This window comes from Coffea arabica, chromosome 3e, assembly GCF_036785885.1.
Source record: "Coffea arabica cultivar ET-39 chromosome 3e, Coffea Arabica ET-39 HiFi, whole genome shotgun sequence".
Classification (NCBI taxonomy): Eukaryota; Viridiplantae; Streptophyta; class Magnoliopsida; order Gentianales; family Rubiaceae; genus Coffea; species Coffea arabica.
Window position 1 is genome coordinate 1095773 of NC_092315.1, and position 23257 is coordinate 1119029.

The 23257-nt window shown below is 37.1% G+C and overlaps 3 protein-coding genes across 10 annotated transcripts; all 3 read right to left on the bottom strand.

The window, feature by feature from the left end:
• Nucleotides 1–633: 633 nt before the first annotated feature.
• On the bottom strand, nt 634–3622 carry LOC113738077 (probable protein phosphatase 2C 34). Of its 2 annotated transcripts, none has more exons than XM_027265241.2 (6): nt 3460–3622; nt 2261–2520; nt 1851–2165; nt 1612–1729; nt 1297–1529; nt 634–1134 (listed from the first exon to the last, which is right to left on the bottom strand). In XM_027265241.2, exons 2-6 carry the CDS (start codon nt 2501–2503, stop codon nt 913–915), a joined length of 1131 nt encoding a protein of 376 aa, XP_027121042.1. In that variant the 5' UTR covers nt 2504–2520; nt 3460–3622; the 3' UTR covers nt 634–912. The 2 variants fall into 2 exon arrangements, with proteins under 2 accessions (XP_027121042.1, XP_027121041.1); XM_027265240.2 differs by having other exon boundaries at nt 2261–2529.
• Nucleotides 3598–8048, bottom strand: LOC113738078 (CST complex subunit TEN1). 6 transcript variants are annotated; one of them, XM_072084171.1, is made up of 5 exons: nt 7776–8048; nt 7478–7591; nt 6796–6946; nt 6154–6274; nt 3606–3717 (listed from the first exon to the last, which is right to left on the bottom strand). In XM_072084171.1, exons 2-4 carry the CDS (start codon nt 7579–7581, stop codon nt 6155–6157), a joined length of 375 nt encoding a protein of 124 aa, XP_071940272.1. In that variant the 5' UTR covers nt 7582–7591; nt 7776–8048; the 3' UTR covers nt 3606–3717; nt 6154. The 6 variants fall into 6 exon arrangements, with proteins under 6 accessions (XP_071940274.1, XP_071940272.1, XP_027121043.1 ...); XM_027265242.2 differs by lacking the exon at nt 3606–3717 and adding an exon at nt 4235–4852; XM_072084173.1 differs by lacking the exon at nt 6154–6274 and having other exon boundaries at nt 3598–3717.
• A 123-nt stretch (nt 8049–8171) lies between these two features.
• LOC113738076 (phospholipase D zeta 1-like) lies at nt 8172–21915 on the bottom strand. Of its 2 annotated transcripts, none has more exons than XM_027265238.2 (20): nt 21352–21915; nt 20522–20623; nt 20259–20374; nt 20013–20154; nt 19206–19376; nt 18245–18418; nt 16608–16850; nt 16404–16520; nt 16074–16213; nt 15790–15939; nt 15178–15334; nt 14578–15102; nt 13417–13527; nt 12427–12573; nt 12143–12340; nt 11123–11224; nt 10276–10407; nt 9941–10006; nt 9325–9386; nt 8172–9252 (listed from the first exon to the last, which is right to left on the bottom strand). In XM_027265238.2, the coding sequence occupies exons 1-20, from the start codon at nt 21604–21606 to the stop codon at nt 9003–9005; spliced, it is 3360 nt and encodes a 1119-aa protein (XP_027121039.2). In that variant the 5' UTR covers nt 21607–21915; the 3' UTR covers nt 8172–9002. The 2 variants fall into 2 exon arrangements, with proteins under 2 accessions (XP_027121039.2, XP_027121040.2); XM_027265239.2 differs by having other exon boundaries at nt 20013–20170.
• Nucleotides 21916–23257: the final 1342 nt, after the last annotated feature.

Below are 23257 nucleotides of genomic sequence, written 5' to 3' on the forward strand. Positions count from 1 at the left end.
ATGTCTTCATCTAATGGAATCTAATGGACAAATCATTTTACAAGACATGTGAAAATCATTTATCCAGTGGTATTTGATGCTAAAATAGAAGTGGGTTCATACGACTTTAGTGCATTGTTAGTACATTTTTGTTTTTATCAAATCATGAATTGGCCTTGTTTGAATTGTAGTTTTCATTTTTACGTTTTCTGGGAATACATCTGCATCATATATATCAAATCGTTATAGTGAATACATCTATATCACATACACCAAATTGCTATTATAGTATATTTTTTTACAAAAACTCCAAAAACTAGCAATTTCATAGTATGAGGTTTGGGTCTTGTTTGTCTGACCTCCGGAAACATGAATACATATTCAATAAACTACTTTTAGTTTCTACTTATAATAGTTGTAGCTGTTAGCCTTTAGAATTAAGACTCGTGCTGATGAACTGAGTGATGTGCTTGTCAACGTCCTTATTAAGCAGTAGTAACTACGTCTTTTCTTGCTACCTTAATGATTCAAGGGAAGCAAGCTACACTATTTTGCTGTTTTGTGATTGGTTATGGTGTATGTCATATTAACTCCTTTCTCCACCATTCTTGATTTATTCTTGACCGAGTTTTGATGTAGAGAGAACTCAACACATGGACAGTGATCTTGATTGATTTTATTTTTGAAAAGACTACACGTATTCGGAGGATATCCTTCCTGTACGCATAGGATTGACCTGGCAATCCTGTTGGCTCACTGGTGATGTTACCTTAATCTTGATGCATCACAATCTTCACAGAACTTTTATGTTTTCGGGTCATTCAGCTCATAACTGTTCCTATGTATTTACAAAGACAGAGGCCTGGAATGATAGCAAATTCATATACATCAAGAAAGCGAGGCTGCAGCAAATGCATCCCTCCTCCTCGTGTTTCATGCAAGTTTCTTACTAAGCTTCAAAGGATCAAATTCTTGTGAGGGACAAGAGTCGTGAAAAAATAGGCAGATGGCTGATATGTCATCCATTGCGATACCTGGTCTCTTGCGTTTCCATGCACAGACTGCTGATTCTACCAGCTTCTTAGCCGATTCTTCCCTTTCAGGTGTTGAAGATACTATGTCCACAGCTTCTTGGTTAGAGATGACATCCCACACCTACCAAAAGAGAACATGGAGTACATTAGATTATGTTCCAACCTCGTGGTATGAGCAGTGCAAAAAGAAATATCCTTAACCAGCCTACTAGCTAAAGTTTTCCTCCTCAGAGAAGTCTCTACTTTTTACATGATGCTGAGTAAAGAAACAAAAAGGGCATACACCATCTGTTGCCAAAATGGCAAATTGATCTCTATCTGTTATCCTTCTCTGTGTTAATTCTGGTTCAGAAATTAGACCAAAGTCTTTGATGTAGTAGTCACCAAAGGCTCTTGATATTGCTAATCCAGGGCCTTCAAGTGTGTTTCCATTTGGCATCCAAACTCTGTATACCCCCGGTTCATCATGACAGGAACATATCCTTCCATTTGACTGTGTAATTCGCTCGCTTTCCTCTGTAACATGAGAAAGAAACACCTGCATAACTATGGGGAAAACTCATGGAGAAAGAAAGAGAGCGTACGAGAGAGAGCTCACGAGGTAAATTAGGCTTCAGGTCAACAGTAAGCTGAATTGGAACCAAGCTGCCATCATCAGAAGTTGTTGCCAACACAGCCCGAGAGTCACCAACATTTGCAACAACAATGAGATTACCCTGGAATTCATCAAAAGAAATGATTCAGAAATAAGAAATCCACTATTGGATGTACAAATTTGAAGTCACCATCACCATATTCTGATTGATTTACAAATCCAAAAACAATAAATTTGATAACCTGTCTGACAATTGTCAAAGCTGTTGAACCACTATAAAAAGAATCAATCCCTGGAAGCTGAGCAAGTTGATAATCAATTGCTGAGCAAGCCTTGAAGTAAGACTGCTTCCATATGTCAAACTGGCAGCGGCGTCCATCTGATGATCCAAATTCATCACTATCAGGTTTCACGACAAATTGAGCAAGAGTTTCTTGCCAATTGCACAGCAAAAAGGATGGCATCAATTGCCTCACTGTCTTGGCCACAAGATGTCCCCAAGGACCATGCCCGTCAAAAATGCCACAGAATATCATGTCCTCTTGGCATCCAAACTCCTAAAAAAGGTAACCCAATCTCATCAATAAACAAAATCTTAAAAACTACAGATTGTTTCATTAGTATAGTGTATTGTGGATTGTAATCTACATACCTCCCAGACAATAAAGCGATCCTGATTTATTCCTTTCTTCCCCTTCTTAGAATAAGCTGAAGCCATATTACTGGTCCTGTTTGCATTGACAATGCCAGAAGAAGTCAACATCATTTCATTTTTTCTTGCTTCCTTGGCCAAAGTATCTGCGGCTTCCCTCCCAACACCAACTCTACTCTTTCTACCACTCCTAATAGAAATATTTTTTGCCAAAGTTGAAAGGATAGTGGTAAACTGCACCATCTTCTCTAATGATTGTCCTGCACAAGCTGATGTTACAGCAAAATTCACTTTACTTGAAAATGGATCTTATTGTACTGGAAAAAATCATCTAAAAGTTTGTTGAAATCACTAAAATTTTGTAACTTCATTTCAGAACTCTCTGTGATTCTTTTTTCTCTGAATTGGCAAGGACAGCTACATGTTCTATTAATCCAAAGTGAATAAATAAATGACGATTGGGGATAATTTTATCTCTCAATTTTATTGATGAAAAACGAAGAGCTGAAGAGCTTAAACATTTCTTTGATCCATTTGCATCTATTCATGTTGACTGTGCTTTGAACTGTATTTAGGCAAAAGTGATGGATGCTTTCATTTTCTTTCAATCTTTGCACATCCATTCTGATAGGAAAAAGGGCTTGATATGTAAAAAGATCAATTTTCAGTAATCATGTTAAGTTTATGCCTTTATAAGCTAAAACCCCACGAGGACATGAGAAATATTCTTCATCTGTCTTTTCCTGAGCTGTCAGCAAGTTTCTAATGGAGAATTTCTGGAATTCTATAGTTTCAAAGCATGCTTGTTTTTCCTTTATTTTGTTGGCAAAGAAACTGTGCAGGCATAGTTCTACCATCCACTCATGTTACCAATACCTCCATGTTTGAAGAAAGCAATATGCTAGGTGCCAATTTACACTTTATAGAGACTTGGTTGTTTTCGGCTTTTATAAAGAATGATAGCTTCAATTTCAGAACTCTCAAAACAAAGCAAGAACTCGTAATTTTCCAATCAACCTTCTACCCTCTTCTTCTCCAAGATTTCTCAACAAATGAATTCATCGTCTAGCTTTTCATTCACAGCGAAAAACCACTCAATCCAATTCTAAACAATAATGAATATTCATCAACCACATAGGGAAAGTTATGCATAACATCTTAGAAGTCAAAGAATATATGAGAGGACAGATGATACGCACCACTTGTTACTTGCGGCCGGCTCTTTAACTTAACCAAGAAAGAAATTCTGAAACTCCAGAAATCCACAGAAAGAACCCATTTTCCGTCCAGCTCCGGGGAAAATTCGGCTAGTCAGATTGATATGTAAGGGAGCAGGAGACCCTTGAGATGGCTTACACTCCATTCTAGTCTCTTCCTCGTTACAGCGTAATATATAGAGTCATGTATTGCTTTAATGCAGACGTGCCATCGGGTATGATAGAAGTACAAAACGACCCCTAGTTTAACAGCCAAAATCCAATCAAAAGCTGGCCATTTTAGAAATTTAACAATGATTTTCTTAATCACCATTCTTCGTTTCCTATGGAAAAGCCTTCTTTCACTAAGTCTTTTTCTGGAGGGTAATGTAGGAGTAACCTTCTAGTTTAAGATGTCAAATTAATAACGACCAAGCACTGTTAAAAGCTAATTACAATTTAATCAAGCAATTAAGCATAAATTAATGGGTATGGATTTGGATAATGATGCAAATGCATAGGATATTAGGGGTAAGCACTTAAATAAAGTATCTTGGTGGTTCAAAATGTTGCAGACTCAGCTTGGCAATTGGAAGAGCAGTTGGTAACATCTTATATGTCACCGTTCAATATTAAATATTAATATCCGTATTCCTTCTATATTTATTTAGGTAATTAAAGAAAGACTTGAGGGTGATACCCAGTCTCACAAGTTGCATCACCATTCTGTAGTATTTTATCAAGCGCTAATTTTAAAATGGTTGAAATTATAGGAACATTTTGGTTTGTGGTGGTTCCTGCTAGAAGCTCGTAGCAAAAGGTTAATGAGTATGACAAAGTCAATGCAGGACAGACATCATATGAGAACATGATAAAATGATGCTAGAGTTTCTAGAATATATTGAACATAAAAACCTCCAGTACGGCTGAAATTGCATAATTTGCTCTGAAAGATGAGATTAACTGAAGTAATGTGGACGTTAACAACTCTATCCCATGTGCTCTGTTTGATGACAATTTGAAGGGAGAAGGGGATCGTCAAACCATGAATTCTCAAGGCCTAACAAAAGGCATAGTTTGACTTGAAAGTGGCCATGATATGGAAAAGCAGCTGGGAAGAAATGGATTATATAGCGCATGTCGGCATCCAGCAACCAGCGAGTAGAACTCGCTAGCTAATTATTGATTTACATAGTTGGAAGGTCTCTGTCCAGTTTGTTTGTATAAAAACCAACTTTCGTAAAGTTCCAACTTTCCTTCCTCTTGGTGAGGCTGAGCCACCAAGTTTGTGTGTATTACGTGTTGGGGGTTCGGAGTATGTTACCGTCTAGGACTGGAATGCCCGCCTTGTGCCTCCTTGACATTGCAAATCCAAGTACCGAACCCATGAAAATATCTAGGGAAAATAAATTACTCACATTAAACCAGGCCATATACGATGTTGTCTTATTCTAATAGAATACTAGATGAAGTGATTACATGAAACAATGATACAGTTCAATTTCTACCACAGAGACACACGTCTGTTTTTTTTTTTTTTTTTTTTTATATATATATATCTAGCAAGGAAGGTCGAGATTCTTTCCTCCCGAGTATATGAAGTCACAAAATCGAAAGAACTATCGTGACAGTTCCACCTGCCACACGTGTTCTACAGGGGGAAAAGGCCACAGCCATTTAATCTACATGCTCCATTTGGTTAAAGATTTGCTAATGCACTCAATGCTCCAACTTTCAGCTGGATTTTGCTTAGACAAAAAGGTTTGGCAGCTCAACAAACATACAAGTTCAATAAGATCCCAATATATGATCGCATCTAAACAACTACTCAATAGTGAGAGGGCTCGAACTCGAGATCTCTCATTTACACTCTCTCCTCCAAACCACCCAATCCATCCCTTCCCCAACCACCAGAGGATGTGATGTGGGGGGGGGGGGGGTGGGGTTTTATGCACAACTTTTACAGCTATTGAAAACAAACTTGGGGAGTGTTTTAAGTTGAAGACATCTTAAAGCTCCTGATGGCAAGATATAGGAATCCACCTAGGAGAATTTATCAAACGTCAAACCAACTGCAATTGTTAAGTCTATTGCCGCAAGTGATATCAAACTCAAACAAACAATTGGCATGCTTAGCCAATCAATCATTCCAAACAAATAAGAGATGTGATTAACAAAGATCAGCGATTGAGCCTCACTGCCAACTCAACACCTTTTTCTGCTCACAACTTATCAGTGATGCTTGCAGTTCCTGAACATGATGGTCAACTCTAAAGTAATGCTTGGTATAGCAGTATTGACCATGGACTAGACTTCTGGTAAGACCATGTTCTCATCCTAAAAATATGCGCCCAATAATTAATGCTCTTGGCTAAAACGGTTATGAGAATATACAAAAGAAACCTAGAGAATGCAGATCGCAGAAATTTGATTGAATATATCAATGAAAAGATGCAAGAGAATGGGTAACAAGCAAAAGGTAACAACTAGCTTGGTGGAGGAATCAATTTCCCTCTCCATAAAGATATTTTGCTTCGCTTCTAGTTGAGTTCCACACAAAATAGATACAGGAAGCCAACATCTGTACGATTAGGCAAGAAAAATGAAAACAGCCATATTTTGTTCTCATCTTTCTCCTCTTCAGATAGAATTGACAGTTGATATTAACCTTGTATCTTTTCTATAAATAGATATTACCCTAAGATGTCGTGCTATTCATCTGCTCAGCTTGAAAGTCTCTCAAGAGCTGCAGAGACTGATGATAGAGATTAAGATCCATGCCATCTACATTCCTACCCACTCGTGCCCTCAAAATTGCCTGACATTTATGATAAAAGCTCACAGTAAATAAATGCATGAAGTGGTCAGAAAAAATTTTAAAAAACCTCGAGAGGTTTTTTATGTGTGCCATGATTACGCTTAAGCCAAAAGACACGCTGTGTAAGATATATTGCATATGTAAGCACAATCAATCAAACATGCAGGGTCAATTTAATTAATTAAGAGCAAAAATCACATGGTACATTCAAAAAACTTAGCTTGATCACAGAAATGAAGCGTGGAAATAAAGCGAGAGGTTGATCTCCAGATGAAGAATGTCCCAAACACAAATACCACACCCATTTCCTAATTTTCCTATGTAACATCACTTATTTATCATCCTCTGCAGCCTGTTGCTCTATAAGCCACTGAACTTATAGATGGAGAGATCAAAGGATTCCAAACATCAAATTGTCATCGGGATTTACAGAAAGGGCACCAGAATGGAGGATATAAATTCAATGATTGCTCAAATATTTGTATGTAGTTGTACAAGAAAATCACCATAGACATGCATACCTGATTGCTGGGGTCAATAAGCAGTTCTCCAATGAACTGGTACAAGGAACCTATGCGAAGATTGACCTTCAAATGTTGCGTGTCAATCTTTAAGGAAGCATTGCCTTCGACAATTGAGGCAATTGCAGTCTCTATGTCATACTCCTGTAGCCTATAAAATAGAACAAATTAACCCTCTCAAAGCTGCATAATTGATTTTAGATTGTAGCACACAAGTGGCATATCTGACAAAATATCATAAAACAATTAAGGAGCTGAACTTTCTTTAGAATCCCGTGTAAGTTTGTATAATTTTATGTTCTTCTGCACTCGAAACACCTCAGAAATTTTACCGTGGTATATTGATATGATGGTAAGAAAAGTAAATGGCAATGATGACACCACCACGCTTGAAGTTGAAGTATAGTTGCAGATAAACATCGATATAAATATAAATAAATAAATAAACTTCTGATTGAAAAGCAAGAAATGCAAGAAGCAACATTATCACTAACAAGTGTGCAAAGACACCATGACATGAGCCGATGAAGGGCCTATCAGAAAAACCCACTACCATACTTTCGAGTTGAGAAGTGGCCTGCTTTCTCCCCTTCTTATTAACTTTTTCTCTATATGTTTCACAAATCGAAATAGACAAAATTCAAGAAGCATTTGCAACAAGGAGCAACACGTAAACACCTACTTTCCAGTAACTCGAAGCGATGCTCCTTGCGTGAATTGTGAGGAGGAGGGAACTAGTTCCTCAAGAGTCACCAACGCACCAAAACTTACAGCAGATGTTGCCATTGAAGCAATTCTACAAACAGGCGGAGCTATAAGAGTTTCACTGAGGTATTGTTGATCGTAAACCAGAAATTAAGATAAAAATATCCGAAGTTTGAGAGCAATTTACATGATCAATGTCAACTAAGTAAATCAAGGCATGGATTTCCAAAAGACAAAAGACAATTTTATGATTAGTTTGGGGTTTCAGAAGCTACCTCCAGATGAAGGTTAAAAAATGTTCCCTCGGTTTCCAAAATTAAAAAGGCCGGGAATATTTTGGACCAATTTAGTTATCGATTCGGCCACTTGGATTCTGATTTTTCCCTCGTGGGCCCGTTTGAATTGCTGATTTTTAATCAATCTTATACTCACTCCCTTTAAGGTCCAATGTGCTCCATCATTTTTCAGTAGACGATACATCTTTTCTTCCACATGTCAAAAGTGGAGGCGAGACTACCACAAACAGAGAAATTCGAAATGAGTTGAACAGGGGCAGGAGACAACTAGAAAGCGGATTGTTGGTCTGAGCATCTGAAGGCACTTTCTAAACTAACCATACGTAGCCCAGACTCTCCACCGCCCAGGCGTCATAGACCAAGGGAAACATGACGTTGCTGAACATATACGTTCATCATTTATAGGAACTAATTTATGTAAAAGTTAATTTGAGATACATGGCCAACAAGTTATCAATGTGTCAGGAACCATACAAAAAAAAAAAAAAAAAAATTCATCAATGTCTATCCGAAATGTTCCTTTTTTCGGTTTTTATTTTTTTAGGGGTGAGGGGAGGTTGGTTGAACCATATTGCTCTATAATCTATATTGCAGAGAAGTCTTGTGCACAAATTTTTGTGAATCTTTCAAGTACATAAAATATCACCCCCATGAAGACTTTAGAAATCTTCGGTGCCTGCTGATATCGTGCTGAATATTATCGGTTGAGATGGTAAACAATCATTTCTCTGTCACTGGATCCTCATCCTCCTCTATGAACAGAACTGCAAATCTTAATGAAAGTGCTTCCCGCAACTGGCAAACTCCGGCGCTTATTGTCAAAGTAGACCACCAGATATGATAGTTCAGGTGTCAACAATGGACTAATGCCTTGAGGAACACCAGAGTGAATCATGAAACTTTAATTTCATTCATATACATGTAGAAACATTAAGCAGAGAAACTTGTATATAACTTCCACTTCCTCGAACATTAAGAGCCCCGCTAAAGAGCGCCTATATATAACTTCCATTTTCTTGCTGTATTTTCTTGCTTCGAACTGAAGTTTCTGGTCAACCACCACCCCTTTCCATCTCTCTCTCTCTCTGGTTGGGGGGCTCCCTCTGTGTGTGTACTCTCCGCCTGAGGTGCATGTCTCACCATACTTAAAGACACGTGGAAGATAATTTTCAGCTATATACAAGCCGTAGTTAATAAAGATGATGCTCAGTGAAAAACTTGAGATGATGCATAGTACTCGCTTTCATTGAACACAGGTCTTAAATCTTCTTTGGACATGAAATCCAAAGGGAAAGAAACAAGATGCCCCCTAACAGATTCTAACCTCTCCAAGGGATCAGTGCATTTAATATCCCCATCTTGATAAGACTCGAGCTTATTTGGGGCTATTCCTAAATCAATGGTTGCCTGGCCAAGTTTTTCTTTCCAGTAGACCATGCATTGACGGAGAGAAGCCCTGCAAGCTTACACAGATTTTTATACAATCAACAACAAAAAGAAAAACAAATCTTTGAAAGAAGGAACGCACCTGGAATGGATTAGATCATTGGGTATACAAGAAAAAACATCTTGGTAGATCATGGTATTTGTCTGGCAAAATCACATTACACAGAGAAGTTAGTTGGAGGTAAATAAAAGCCAGTGTTACAAACCCTAACTCATAGCACATATGAGTTTACTCATTGTGAGAAGTTAGTTTACTCATTACATTGAGAAGTTAGTTGGAGGTAAATAAAAGCCAGTATATAAGATTTACTCATTGTGAATGGATTAATCTTCTATACACTGACCGTGTATACACTTTCACCATTAAATGCATGACACATAATCCGAATTTGAATTTGAAACCCAAATTTTGCATGTGTCGTACATCCAACCGTGATAGTGTATACGATGTCAATGCATATAAGATTTACTCATTGTGAATTCTTTCTTTTACATTCGAGAAGATTACAAACTTGTTGGCTCAAGTAACAAAAATGACTCTTCCATCAAATCATACTCTGGAGTTTAACTCCCATCTTTATTATTGCAGACAGAAAATTATACACTGAGAATCAAGATAGAAGTAATGGGCAACAACCATATCCTGACAAAGATGAGCAAACATTTCATTGACGACGTACTTGAAAATGGCATTTTACCTTGGCAGTTGCCATCCATATTCCCTTATATGTAGAATCAATCACCGGATCTCTTATTTGATGGACCTAAAAGAGGATAACCAATTATCACCCAAATCTCACATCTCAGAAAAAGATGAAAGACAGATGCAGAGGCCAGAGGTTAGAAATCTTTCATCTATTAATTCTACCTAGTCCTTTTCTACTTGCTTTTCTGTGAATGACACATAAATTGGCTATGCATACCCCTCCTAGAAAGAATGGGGAAAGAAAAAAGAAAAAAAGGAGTTCCATAGAAGAAATGATTTCGAGAGACATGACTATCACACGGTATCAAAAGGGTGATGGAAACTGACCTCTCCAGCTCTAAGACCAAGGTGCTCAGACCATAGAGAAAGCCGCAAGCTCGATGCAAACTTCCCAGCCTTCCATGGCTTGCCTCCCATTAATGAATCAAACAGTTCTTTGTCCTCAACTAGTACACCAATCTGAAACAACATAAGTAACATGGCTGGTCAGCAACCAGGGGCATAATTTAAAATGCGAACCAGAACCAAATTCCTAGTGATAAGCAATCCCAAATTATGTAATGAAGTGGAAGTAAGATTCAACAAATTTTTTGAGGTTCAGAGTACTGCAATATGACATACAAGTCAACACCCATACCAAGATGTATTTAGATGTGCATTTTATCAGCTAGGAGACAAAGCTTGCATAGCTTACCAAACAAACTTCTATGCATAAAGAACAAAAAGAATGGGCTGAACGACGTGAAAAATAATAATTATTGGGATGCTAAGAAATGGCTAAGAAGCTCAGGAACTTATGCTTGCTAGAGGAAGACCAAGAAAAATTTGACTCAGAGAAGAAGTATTCTTCCTTTTCTAACAAAGCTAAAGGAAAAGTATGTGCTTTCCATTATTCTTTGAATAAAATAGACGAAGCAGCTGACATCAATCACTCTGCTTAAATGATTATACAGTGATGCCTGGTGACCAGAATAAGCAAGGTACAAGTCCTTTACAGAGGTATAAAGATGCAATTTACCACCTGTAATCTACAAGGAACAAACTCAAGTAAGAACCCATGAGTAAAGACTGAAGAGAATGGATATAGAATAAGAGAGTAATGTAAACCACCCCGAACATTCAACTAAATCTGTATAAAAAATCCACAGATAAAGAAAAGGAATAAAATATATACCTCAGAGTCCCTTGAGCCAAGCAAACTTCTATCATTGATATTAGCAGATCCAACTAGAGTTATACAATCGTCAACTATCATGATCTTGCTATGTACATACACCTAGAGAAATGAAAAAATCACCAATAGCATCATCAATTTTATGTTGTAGAAGCAGAAAAGAGAACCTTGTAGTGAATAGAAACAGTGAATTCTTATCCCCTTGATTTGCTTTTGCAAGTCAAGTGTAGTGGAAATGAAATGCAATTATCCAAACATTCAACAAATTTATTTTTAAGTGCTGTAACCATCAGACTATTACATGTTTCCATGAATTTCATCTTCTTAGATACTAAGCAGTTCCATGGCTTCATGAGCTGTAACTACTACGTGTAGTATCAATCAAACAAACAACTCATTTGAGTACGGGCTGCTGTTTTCTACCGTGCATAATTCTGCTCGGAAGAATAAAAGTGGCTCTGCATCAAGATAGAATGAAGATAGGGGCAACCCCAGAAAGGTGGACAGGAGCCAAGGTGTGGAAGAGAAAGGAGGTGAAAATGTACAGGGTTTAAAAAAAAGAGTTAAAAAAAAAGAAAATAAAGGGACAGATAGCAATAAATAAATAAATAAGAGAGTTGTCTTTGCGGCTGCAAGGGGTACAGTTAAAGCAATGCAAAGTTACCAAAATTAAATAATATTTTAGCGTAAAAATCTTAAATAAAAATAACAAGGGACTACCTTAGCATTTCTTCCAATTTCAAATATGCAACTTGCAAACTTCTACACTTAGATATAATGTATACCAAATAACGAACTAACATATCCTTATTAAATAATCAACTAAAGATAGGTCCTGCCTGTCTAATAACTAACAAATGGACAGTTCACTCACCTAAACGGTAAAGTGCGTAAACGAGTCAAATTTACACATAAATACCATCAACAACTAAACAATCAGAAGGTCATAGAATTAGCAATCAGATGCTTGCAAGAGACTTCTTAATACACAAAACTTGAAAAAAGAAATTGCACAGTCACCTGACTGGAGGCCACAGGACCACCTTCAAAAAGTCTACCATGAGCTCTAAGACCATAGAAAGATATATAGTCATGCACTCGAGGTCCGATGTGATCATAAAGATTGTCCAATATCGAATTACGTCCTCTGCATATTGTTCGATACTGCCAATGCATAATTGCTCTCACAGATGCTGCGCCACCATCATCCACACCACCCTGCCAAAGTATATAGAGTGAAAAAAATAAATAAATAAAGAAAAATTACTCATATTGGACAAGGGGAACACAACCAAGCATAGTACCTGGAAGCCTGGAAGAAGTGGTATGACAATTATAACTCTGAAACACTTCTTTTCCTTGTAAGCTCGCATAATGCGTTGGTATAATGCTTCCAGTACACGATTCCGTATGATCTCGTCTCCAGAAAGACCTGAGATGAAGAATTGATTCTGGAACAAGTTTCCAGGAATTTATGTCAGACAAGAAACTAAAAGCTGCTTAGAATATGCCTAGCCTCCTTAAATGGAAAACCACTCAAGAAAAGACTGATCAAATACTCACACTGACGGCAATTGCATCAGAAAATTGAATGCAAATTTGATAATACAAAATCAAAAAGCAACAAAATTATTCAGTAAAAAATAAGAATGTTCAACAAATGACCTGTCACAGGCATGGTAATCGCTTTCAAAAGATATCCCTTGTAGAAAAGGAAAACCAACTTCCTCAAAACCAGACCATGAAACTTGCAGAAGAAAAAAAGACAGACAAGTGCAACCACACTAACATTAGCTTGTACTTCAGAGATCAATTGCCTTATCCATCACAGGAACGAAAAGGACACTTTTGAATAATTGAAACCTGGGAAGCTTCAGAAAATGCTAAATGAATGGCTATCAAGACATAACATGTAGATCCCATTGAATGCTGTAGAAAGTTGAGCATAGGCAGTTTCTTAGCAGTCACCAAGGATAAGGTAGTGTTCCAGTTATAAACAGGACACTAGTGGCACATAGGGTCCTTTCCAATATTATTTTCCAAGTTATATTCTCCTCTAGCTGTGCCTTTAGTCCCATCCATACCACCTTCCCATATTTCACAATTTTCCAAGACTTGCTCAAATATATTAAACACTCCGCACGAAAAGTCACATTCAAAATATTTACCTTCCTTCTGAAACTACTGGCCCAAATTTACTCCAAATTAGTTACCTAGATTAACACAATTAATTCATTGATTATCAAAAAAAAAAAAAAATTACCACAACTAAAACTAATAAAGGACAGGAATACCTCAATATATATGAAGTGTTCTGCCTTCTCGATAAGAGAACAGTAAGCACTGTGAATGCTTTCCTCTATTTGGCTAGTTCCAGCAGACCATTGACTGACACTCCTTATAACCTAAACTTGGAAGCATCAAAGGACAGTAGTTATTTAAATAACCAACATAAAAAAGAAAAAAATTTTAAAAGAGTATAATCCTCAGATATATTACATAGAATCTTCTAAAACAAGCTCATGTTTGGGATGCTGTAGGCCCAAAAACAGTTGCAGGTCATTTTTCACAATATACCCACAAAACACATTCCACCACCTCCGCAATGACAAGCCATTGTAACATGATGTAAAAGTAAGCAATTAAAACAATCTTAATGAAATTCATATGATATCACAGTACATTCTCCCACTAAGAAAAGGTTTTAAGCTAAATATTGTGAACTATACTCATACCAGAACCAGTTCTTCTACCTCAGCCCATGTAGCATATATAACCGCTATTTGCTTACAAGTAAAGTTATGTAGGTCAAAGCCCCCCAAAAAGAACTTGTTAAGTAGAACAAGCAAAGATTCCAGCATAGCCTAAATAGTCTTAAACAAAGTGTACTTTGTGCTCATTAACCAGTAACAGACACAACTGCACTAAAAAGAATGACATAAACAACCTGGAGATTATAGCACACCGCTCTGTTTATATAGCCAAACACAACGTACTATGAATCCCACATAGGAGGATAGCATGAGAACATCAACATATGAATCACGCTTATAATAGTAATATGTCTAATGTTTATTTGTTACATGATACAGAAACAAAAACATGATCTTAATATGTAATATATCCTTCCTAGCAAGTGGGAAAAGTTACTAATCATGCCCATCTATTAGGACAGGAACCTAATCTACTTAATAATCACCAACACTTTTTATATCATACACTGATGGGATACAATATGGATGCACGCATGTCACTCAGTATAGAGATCCTCAACCTCCTAAAGAAATTATATCTAACCCCACCTAGAGAAACAAAATCCTGAGCCAGAGTTGCATGGCCTAAACACTACATCTTCAATGATCAATAAAATTAGATGTATACATGAACTCAAGTAGCTCATCATGGATAAACATTTGATCAGAAAGAACTGGGGCACTGTGACATTTAGATCTCACCTGACATCGACATGAAACACGAGGACCAACTTGTCCACTTTCATCTGCCAGATCAACTTGACCACTTCGATCCTGTGTTTCCCACCATTCATTACCTGAAGGCTTGAATCCAGGCTGCATGGAAGACAACTCCTGCAGCATATGTGAGGCATCAAGATCATCTACAAAACCTTTCATTGGCATATCTGGATTAATTGGTTCAACTTTTGACTTTCGGAAAGAGAAAGGACTTTTGCTGGGCCTGCTTGCTTGATCATGGAAACCATATTCCCTACTTAAACCATTTAATTTTAATTGCCCCTCTGAAGCATCGAGCCCATCTGCTTCTTGAGGCATGAGTAAGGGGATATCCTGGCAGGATGATCGAGCCGAAAATGATTCTTGCTTTTTGGTGCGTTTACGGATGTTTCCATCATTCTTAATTTCATCATCAATGTCTCTGTTAATTCCCATGTAGTGGGGAATAACCATGTGATGCTGTGGCATAAGGAGTGGGATCGCCTCCTCATATGGAGCTTTATTCCTCTGAAAAATGATATAGCTATAAAATCACCAAAGCTTTTAAATTCAGAGAATACCTAAAACTGTAACAAGATTAACCTTTGCATAGTTCCAACGCTGAACAAAATGTCTAGCAACATCACGGCAAGGCGGTCCCCAAAAAGCACAGTGGACATCATGCCATGGCATACGCGGATACTTTTGCCGATCTAATTCATCTTTCATAGTATCTTCCCATGAATTTGGTTCCGACTCCCTGAATTGTTATTAGGTATCGGACAGGCAATTATTAGACATAATCGATGCAGATTGTAGCTCTCCACAAAGTCAATCTCATCACTGTATGTGTGTGTGTGTGTGTGTATGTATGTATGTATCACACAATGAGTCGGTACATTTGTAGATCCATTATCATCAAAAAGCAAATTGACATCAGAAAAGTTCCAGATCCAAATTATTCATACTTAAAGTAAACAATGTAAAGTATCCATCTTTACTTGTTCTTTGCAACAACAATCCTCACTCAGGTATAGCAACAAACAACTAGAACTACTTCAAGATCATTAAGACCAAGTAATTTATGGATGTTCCAATGCAGCAGACCATCATGTCCCACTAGATAATTCTGAGACTAAATTGACTTCTAAAATCAGGATAAATAGTTAGCTACAAGATTAAAATGAACTTGTAATGAAAACACGGGGAAAGCACCTTGGGTTGTAATAGTCCTTTCCAGGCCAATTGCAGGGAGGGTAATCGCCCACTTTGTGATCAAATGAATCATAGCGACCAAAGCAGAGGTCAAGCCCTCCAAGAAAGCAAATATGGTGGTCAACAATAACAATTTTCTCATGGTGCGACCTATGTATAAGCAGATGTAAGTCCACAGAAATTTCTGTTTCATCACTGAGTGAAAACAATAATCAAGTACCATATCTGTAGGAAAAGAGTATGAAAACTTAAACAGCTACTGGCTTTGACAATAAGGTGCATACCATAAATAGACACCAGTAGAAAAATGGTCTGGATATCGTAGTACTCTCACATTCTCATGGATGCCAAGAAGCTTTTTCTTGCTGTAGACGCTGTTAATTTTCAGAGCTAGGGCAACCTCTTTGTATAGAAGAATATAAATCTACAGGAAAAGAAAATTCAAGAATCCAAAATTAAAGTTCATACAGTTAGGATAACAAAAGCAGGGACAAGCCATGTTCAGATGCAGCCACATTTTCATGAAAGCCACAATTGTTTCCTTCAAAGAACTTCAGAAGTATTGGCATGTATGAAACATATAACAAGTAAATCATATGTACAGGCATATATACCTGAACACCTTGCTTAGCTTTCATTTCTAGTAAAGCATCAAGCCGAGAGGATGCATGAGCATCAAAAGGCCGCCGCAGGTAGAGTTCTGGGCAGAGCCACCAACCACAAATAAATATCTGCAGGAAACTTCTATTCATATTCTACTTGCTCATATAATAAAAAGTGAAGAATATTATCTGTGAAGGTGAAACTAAAGCTTTGACCTCTGATTTTGCATCCTCAATTGCCAAAGCAATCGCTTCAAATGCCACCCGACCATCTACAAACCACTGAGCCTGACTACCATCTTCTGTCAATCCCCGAGGAGGAGCAAAAGATCCAAAACGGTGAGGGTGACACCAACCCTCAGGTGGCCTAAGACCAGCATCATTAATTGCAGCAACCCAATCTTTGACTTTAGCATTGGCCTTGGTTCTGACCTTGATGCACCGGATTCCACAAGATACCTTTAATAACATCATAATAACTTCAGAAAAAGTGCAACTTCTTACAAATAGCAATGCTGACCTTGGATGAAAACCAATCACTCATCATTTTAACTGGGACTAGGAAGCTAGAGGCAAGGTAATACAAGTCTATGCTACAAACTTCCTTCAGATCACGATGCTTTTTCTTGTTATTCTCATCAAAGCATGGTACCAAATATTCCACTGAGATGTGGAAAAGTTGGGAAAGGAATAGGTTTTTATTAAAAACCCAAAGGGCCCCCAACCCATGAACCTTTAGAGTTGCTTCATTTCCACAATGACTTGCTTGGGTATTGACCTTCTTCTTCTCCTTCTACATCCTTTCAGGAATAGTAGCATAAATATTCTTTGCAGATCTCCAACCATCTCAACAAGTTTTCTCTAATTTAACACAATTATGATTGTTCACTTTTTGTAACATTTATTTCGTTCAAATTCAGGTCAACATTTTATTTCTTAGTTGACTAAATCATTAGCAATTTCAATACAGCTCCTTACTTGCCCAAATTATCTCTCTTCAAATAGGTGGCCTTAACCCTGAAATTTTCATTTTGATTATACTGATGCACTATGACACTAGAACATATAATGCTATCACTCCATTTAACCATATCTATTTGTTCCTATGAATGCATCATCCCCGGTCCCTTTTTTAATTCAATCATGAAACCTAAACGCTTAGATCAGTAAACCCATTATCCGTATCTTTAACTAAAATATTCCGTCTCCAACAATCAAGAATTCAAGGAAAATTAGAATCCTAATCCTCTTTATATTCATTTACAGGTTTTTATTTATTTATTTATTGAAAATTGATTGTCTACAGACCAGTGGCGGAGCTAGGAATTGCAATTAGGGGGGGCGAGTCTCTGTTATTTGGACCAAGTCCAAATAACTTTCAAATATTATTGTTTGGGTCCTTGAGAGGGGGGCAAAGTGAAAATTTTTATCAATATTTTTTTGGGGGGAGGGAGGGGGGGGGCAAAACAATATAATAAAAAAATTTTTACTTAGAAATTTTTTTATAACAATTGGAGGGGGGGGCAAAGTGAAAATTTTTATCAATATTTGGGGGGGCAAAACAATATAATAAAATTTTTTTTACTTAGAAATTTTTTTTTTTAACAATTGGAGGGGGGGCGGTTGCCCCCCCTGGCCCCCCCCTTCCCTCCGCCCCTGCTACAGACACACTCCCAAAGACATCCTTCTCAGGAACAAGATGCAAATCTTTGTTATCTTTAGAGACCCATAAGATGCTCTAAGGACTAACAAGAAACTTTATACTTCAGGACTGGACTCCGAATGTAATGCTTCAGGAAGAGTGTCAACATAGAATGGGTCCTCTACAAGAAAAACATGCATAAACAGCTTACCCTGAAATAATGGCGCAAAGGATTGTGATCCTTTACTTCTTTTGCTAATGATACACGGCCATCTCCATTACCATCTGATGCTGGTAGTACATCAAATACAATTATATCTAGAGGTTGCGCATCAAAAGGATCTTTGAGGAAGGCCAGAAATCCAGGCTTGAGTACAGCCCAGACCTGCATATAATTCCAACACTGTGATATTTCTTGTAGAGTAAATCTAAATTAGATACTACAATACAGGTATTAGGAGCATGACCAGATTTAAATTAGAAACTAAACTATGCATATTGAAAGCATAACTCCAGATAGCTGAAAGCAGGTTCTAACAATTTCAGCATTCAAGCACATGACTGGTGTTAGCTAATTGAGAATGCTTAAAATCAAGTGAGGACATACAAACAGATTTTTTATGACAAGTTGAGGCCACACAGTAAAAATGCTTAGATTATGGTTGACACAATATTGAGGGATGCACAAGAAAAACTTTCCAGTAAAGAGAGAACCAAACGAGGAAAGCTGTAAAATATGAAAAGACGAAAAGAACGCAGTAAGGGATACAGAAAAGCAAACCCAGTACAGCCTACCTTTTTCATCAGGTTGCGAAACCTGTATATGAAGAAAAGGGAGAAAAGACTAGGAATAACAAAACCTAATAATTCTCTGAATAAGAACCACATAAGCAGGATGCAAGGAAACTCAAAATTCTAACTACCCCAAGCACTGACCTCTTAGATTCTCCAACCAAAGTCATCATGAAATAAAAGCAAAGCAAAGCAACAATGATCTTGTAGCAACTAAAAATTGAAAGGTCACCAGTCAATGTCATGCAGTAGTTGAAAACAGTAATGGATCCAAATATGAGAAGAGGAATTCTCAAGTAGTATGCAATTTTCATTATCCCCAAAAATCAGAAAAAACAGAACGAGAGATTCATGGTAGATTATCCAGCGAAGATAATTACCTTCTGCCAATTGTCTTTGCAGCAGCTGAACCACTGACATGAACAACAGCCTTGATGTTCATCATCACTTGGGATTTTTGGTAAGTGCTTCACCATGACATAATCTTCTTTTAGCTTAGGACCATACTCTGGTAAAAAGGACAACCTGGAGACTTCCAAAAATCTGCAAACCTGCCATATAATTGGGAAATGTGAAAGACAGAAAAATACCGAGAAAGAAATCTGGAGTAGCCAAAACATGAATTCAACTTAATTTTCAAAAAATGGAAACATTAGCTGCATAAGAGTTGTAGCCTAAATACACAGTTCAGCTTAAAACAAATCAAAGCAACGATATCTTGACTAACAATCGCAATCTCCTAGTGCTATTACGGGTTAGTTACTATTCCACCACACAGATATTCCATGGTCAATTATTCTTTGGTGAAAGAGATGTGCGAGAATTTCATACACATGATAACATGGAAGTATGTGCTTGTGAAAATTTTCCCTACCGAATTTGTATATGTAACATGAAGGGTTGAAGTAGTTGCCGAATATCAGGTAAAATCTCTCTAGGTGCTTATTTAATTCAAGGCAACTTAAGAAACAAGGTAACTCATTTACCGGGTCAAGCTACTGACTCATGCTCTTGGTGCAAGCACACATGCATAGAAAACACTCTTTCTGTTAGTTGCTAAATTCGAAGGATGAAAATATGAACATTAAAGAAAACAAAGTGTGCTAATTATTAGGTTGTAACAAAAGTTGCTACACTATCTTGCAAGCAAATCTAAAACAAAAATTCTAGAGTAAGACTTTGCATACCTCCCGTGAATTCACTATATCCATGTTCCCAAGAAAGTGATTCAAGTAGCCTTGCATTGCTACTTTTGATCTGTCAGACATTGAATTCTGCCGTCCTAGGGCAGGCCGAATAATTGGCAGGGCAGCACTTGACGGAACATCTCTGAACAAAAAACTACCTGTAAGAATCATACAAATTATGATGCTACTCGCAGTATGTAACACTTACTCCCCTTTCACAATAAGCAATATAATCTCAAGATTCACCTGTTTTTGACACTTTCATCATTACGCAGAGGAATGGTCTCATCTTCAGCTTCTTCATCATCCTGTATAACCGGTGTATGATCTCCTATTCCTAAATTTTGAAGCCATTCTCTGACCTTCACATTTACGCATCCATAAGAAACACATCAGCATTCCACCACAGATTCAACATGAGTAAAAGGTGCAACAGTTTGATCAAACAAACCAACCTCCTAAAAATAAACTGCAAAAATGCACACCGAAGCAAATGAATCTAAGCATACCTGCTCCTGCTTTTCATGAATTTCCTCAATAAATGCCCTTTTCTTCAACGCAAAATGTAAATAGAATACTTGTGAAGCTTTCTTGACTAACTGCCACTTGAACTGAAGAAAGAATAAGTATTAGTCCAGCAGAATCCAATCAATTACTAACCTCCTAACCTATGGGGGGAAAAACACTATTGGAATATTGAAGCTACCATTCAACCAATTCAAGTATTAATATTTTTTTTAGGTGGAACTGACGGTAACGAAAGGTACCCAAATAGGCTACCAATCTTTTCGTCCCCTGTCACCAATTTTAATTGATAATTGTAGACTACCAAAATTCGCACAATCCATCAAAATTCACATACTGCCCATAATTAAAACCAAATATGTGCAAGGTAGCAATAACTGTCACAACAACAATATAACTCCTAAAATTCATTTTCAGTCAAACAACATCCTAAATTAACAACTAAATTTAGTTTAATTACGTCCAAAAACCCAAACTCACTCAATTTCAAATCCGAAAAAGCCCCAGTTTTTACCTCGTCTACAAGAACTCTAAGTTCACCCTTTTGGCGTTCCCTGTCAAAGCCAACACTCCTCACCTCACTCTGATTCCTAGCTCAGGTATAAATGAACAAACTTCCATTCATATCCAGTTCTCAAAAATCCAAACTTGAGCTGATTCCAGCATCACTCTATAAGCAATCTGTTTATGTTCTAGTCTCTTCTATAAAACTCAAAGTAGCAACTTCTCCATTAAACAAATTTCTACCTGATATATTGAAACAAACAAAAAATAAACTAATATTGGCAGCAAGCGAGGCAAGGTGAAATCATACCTGTTTGTATTGGAATTCAATTGTATAAGTGAGCATAATAGGGCTAATATCGGCAGCATCGGGGCGGGACACCTGAATAATAGTAGCCTTAGGCAACTCATCGAAAATTCGAGCTGACTCGGCTCCGTGATGATGATGAAAGGAGAAGAATGATGACATCATCATCGGCAGCGGCTCCGATTGCACTTGCACGTACCTCGGGCCTCCTCCTCCTCCTCCTCCGCCGCCGGTCACCAAGTGCTCCGTCGACGCCATTCTCTCCGATCACCACTGACGATTTAACAAAAAATACAGAAACACGTGTACAATCGATAGCTATGTCAAAAAAGGAATGACGCAATTAATTTGTTCCGGATAGAGATCAAGAAGAAGTAGAAACAAAATAGAGAGAGAGAGAAATTTGAGAAAAATAAAGGGCTAATTAGAATTTGACTTTTTTGGGATGAAATGTGTGGATTTTCTGTTTGGTAGTTTTCAACTTTTCATTGTCTTCCGTTACGTGGACTTTGGTGTGTGGTCGGTTGTGGATAGTCCGGAATTTCAGGATCCGGGTAGATTTGAATTGCATTACAAGTCTCTCTCTCTTTATTTTTTTCAAGTGAGTCTATGCCTTCTAGTTTTCGTTTTTTGACTCTCTCTCTCTCTCTCTCTCTCTGCTTTTTTTTTTTTTTTTTTTGGGGTGTTTTACAACAATTTTTTTAATGGTTTTGGTTGGGATTAGCCACTAGCCAGGATAATTACGCGAGCTTAGCACAATTGTGTGAGTTTTGGCCTTCATTTGGAGATAAATTTCCGAGCACTAGTTTAAATTCTCAAAGAAATGGTCCTTTTCAATTTAGGTTCTAGAACACAAGACGAAATCTGTGGCTAGTACAGGGTAATTACGGTTTGCTTTGGAGCATATCAGCAGATGATCCATTGTTTATACTTGACCGATGGTCGTTGGGATGCAAAAGCCTAAACCGTTTCTTGTTTTGAGTTTTGACTGGTAGGTTTTGCTATTGTGACCCAGATAAACCAACTTAATCAATACTCATATAAATAAAAATTATGAGTCAATTGATGATGCTAGATTATTTGCATTAGAATTTCGAAATTGGCTACATCCCTAAGTCTCCTTGATCGTATGCTTCGTCCCTTAGGAACTGACGTAAGTGTCAAGTTTGGAATACTAATATGCCAGGTATTTCTAGAGAATAGAGAGAGTTAATGCTAATCTGATTAGAAGAAATGTGGCAAAAAAAAGAAAAAAAAAAAACCAACGAATTGAATTGAAGGAAGACATGGGGTTTGTTTGGACAGTAGATTATTTGGTCAACTATATTTGCTGACGTCATCATTACAATTTTCAATACAGCTTTTTATCTTTCTAATTATCTTTTTATCTCACATACATCACATCAGAAAAAATGCTACTGTAATTATTCCAAATAATATTTCAAATAATATCCTATCCAAACAAATATAAATTCTAAATGTTTGGATAGGAGATTATTTGGGATAATTTTTTAAAGAAAATACTGTAACACTTTTTTGATGTGATATACGTGAGATAAAAAGATGATTAAAAAATAAGTTGATGACACAAATAAATCAATGGATATAAATAAGGTGTCAATAAAGTGCAATCAAAAACACAGTAGTGTGTGTTTTTCCTTATATTCTATTGAATTCAAGTTTGTAGCTATTATTTATTGTTTGAAACTGAATGCCTGTACATAGGGTAGGAAGAAGAATAAAGCTAATGCAGGAATTTCATACCTTCGGCTCAAAAAAAGGGAAAAAAAGAAGTAGGTTTTTCTTCACAAAATCCTTCATAATTTTTTCTCAAATTGTCGAATTTAAAGATTAAATTCTTACTAAAATAGCAAGAAGAAGGACAATTTTGTTCAAATTTAAAGATTAG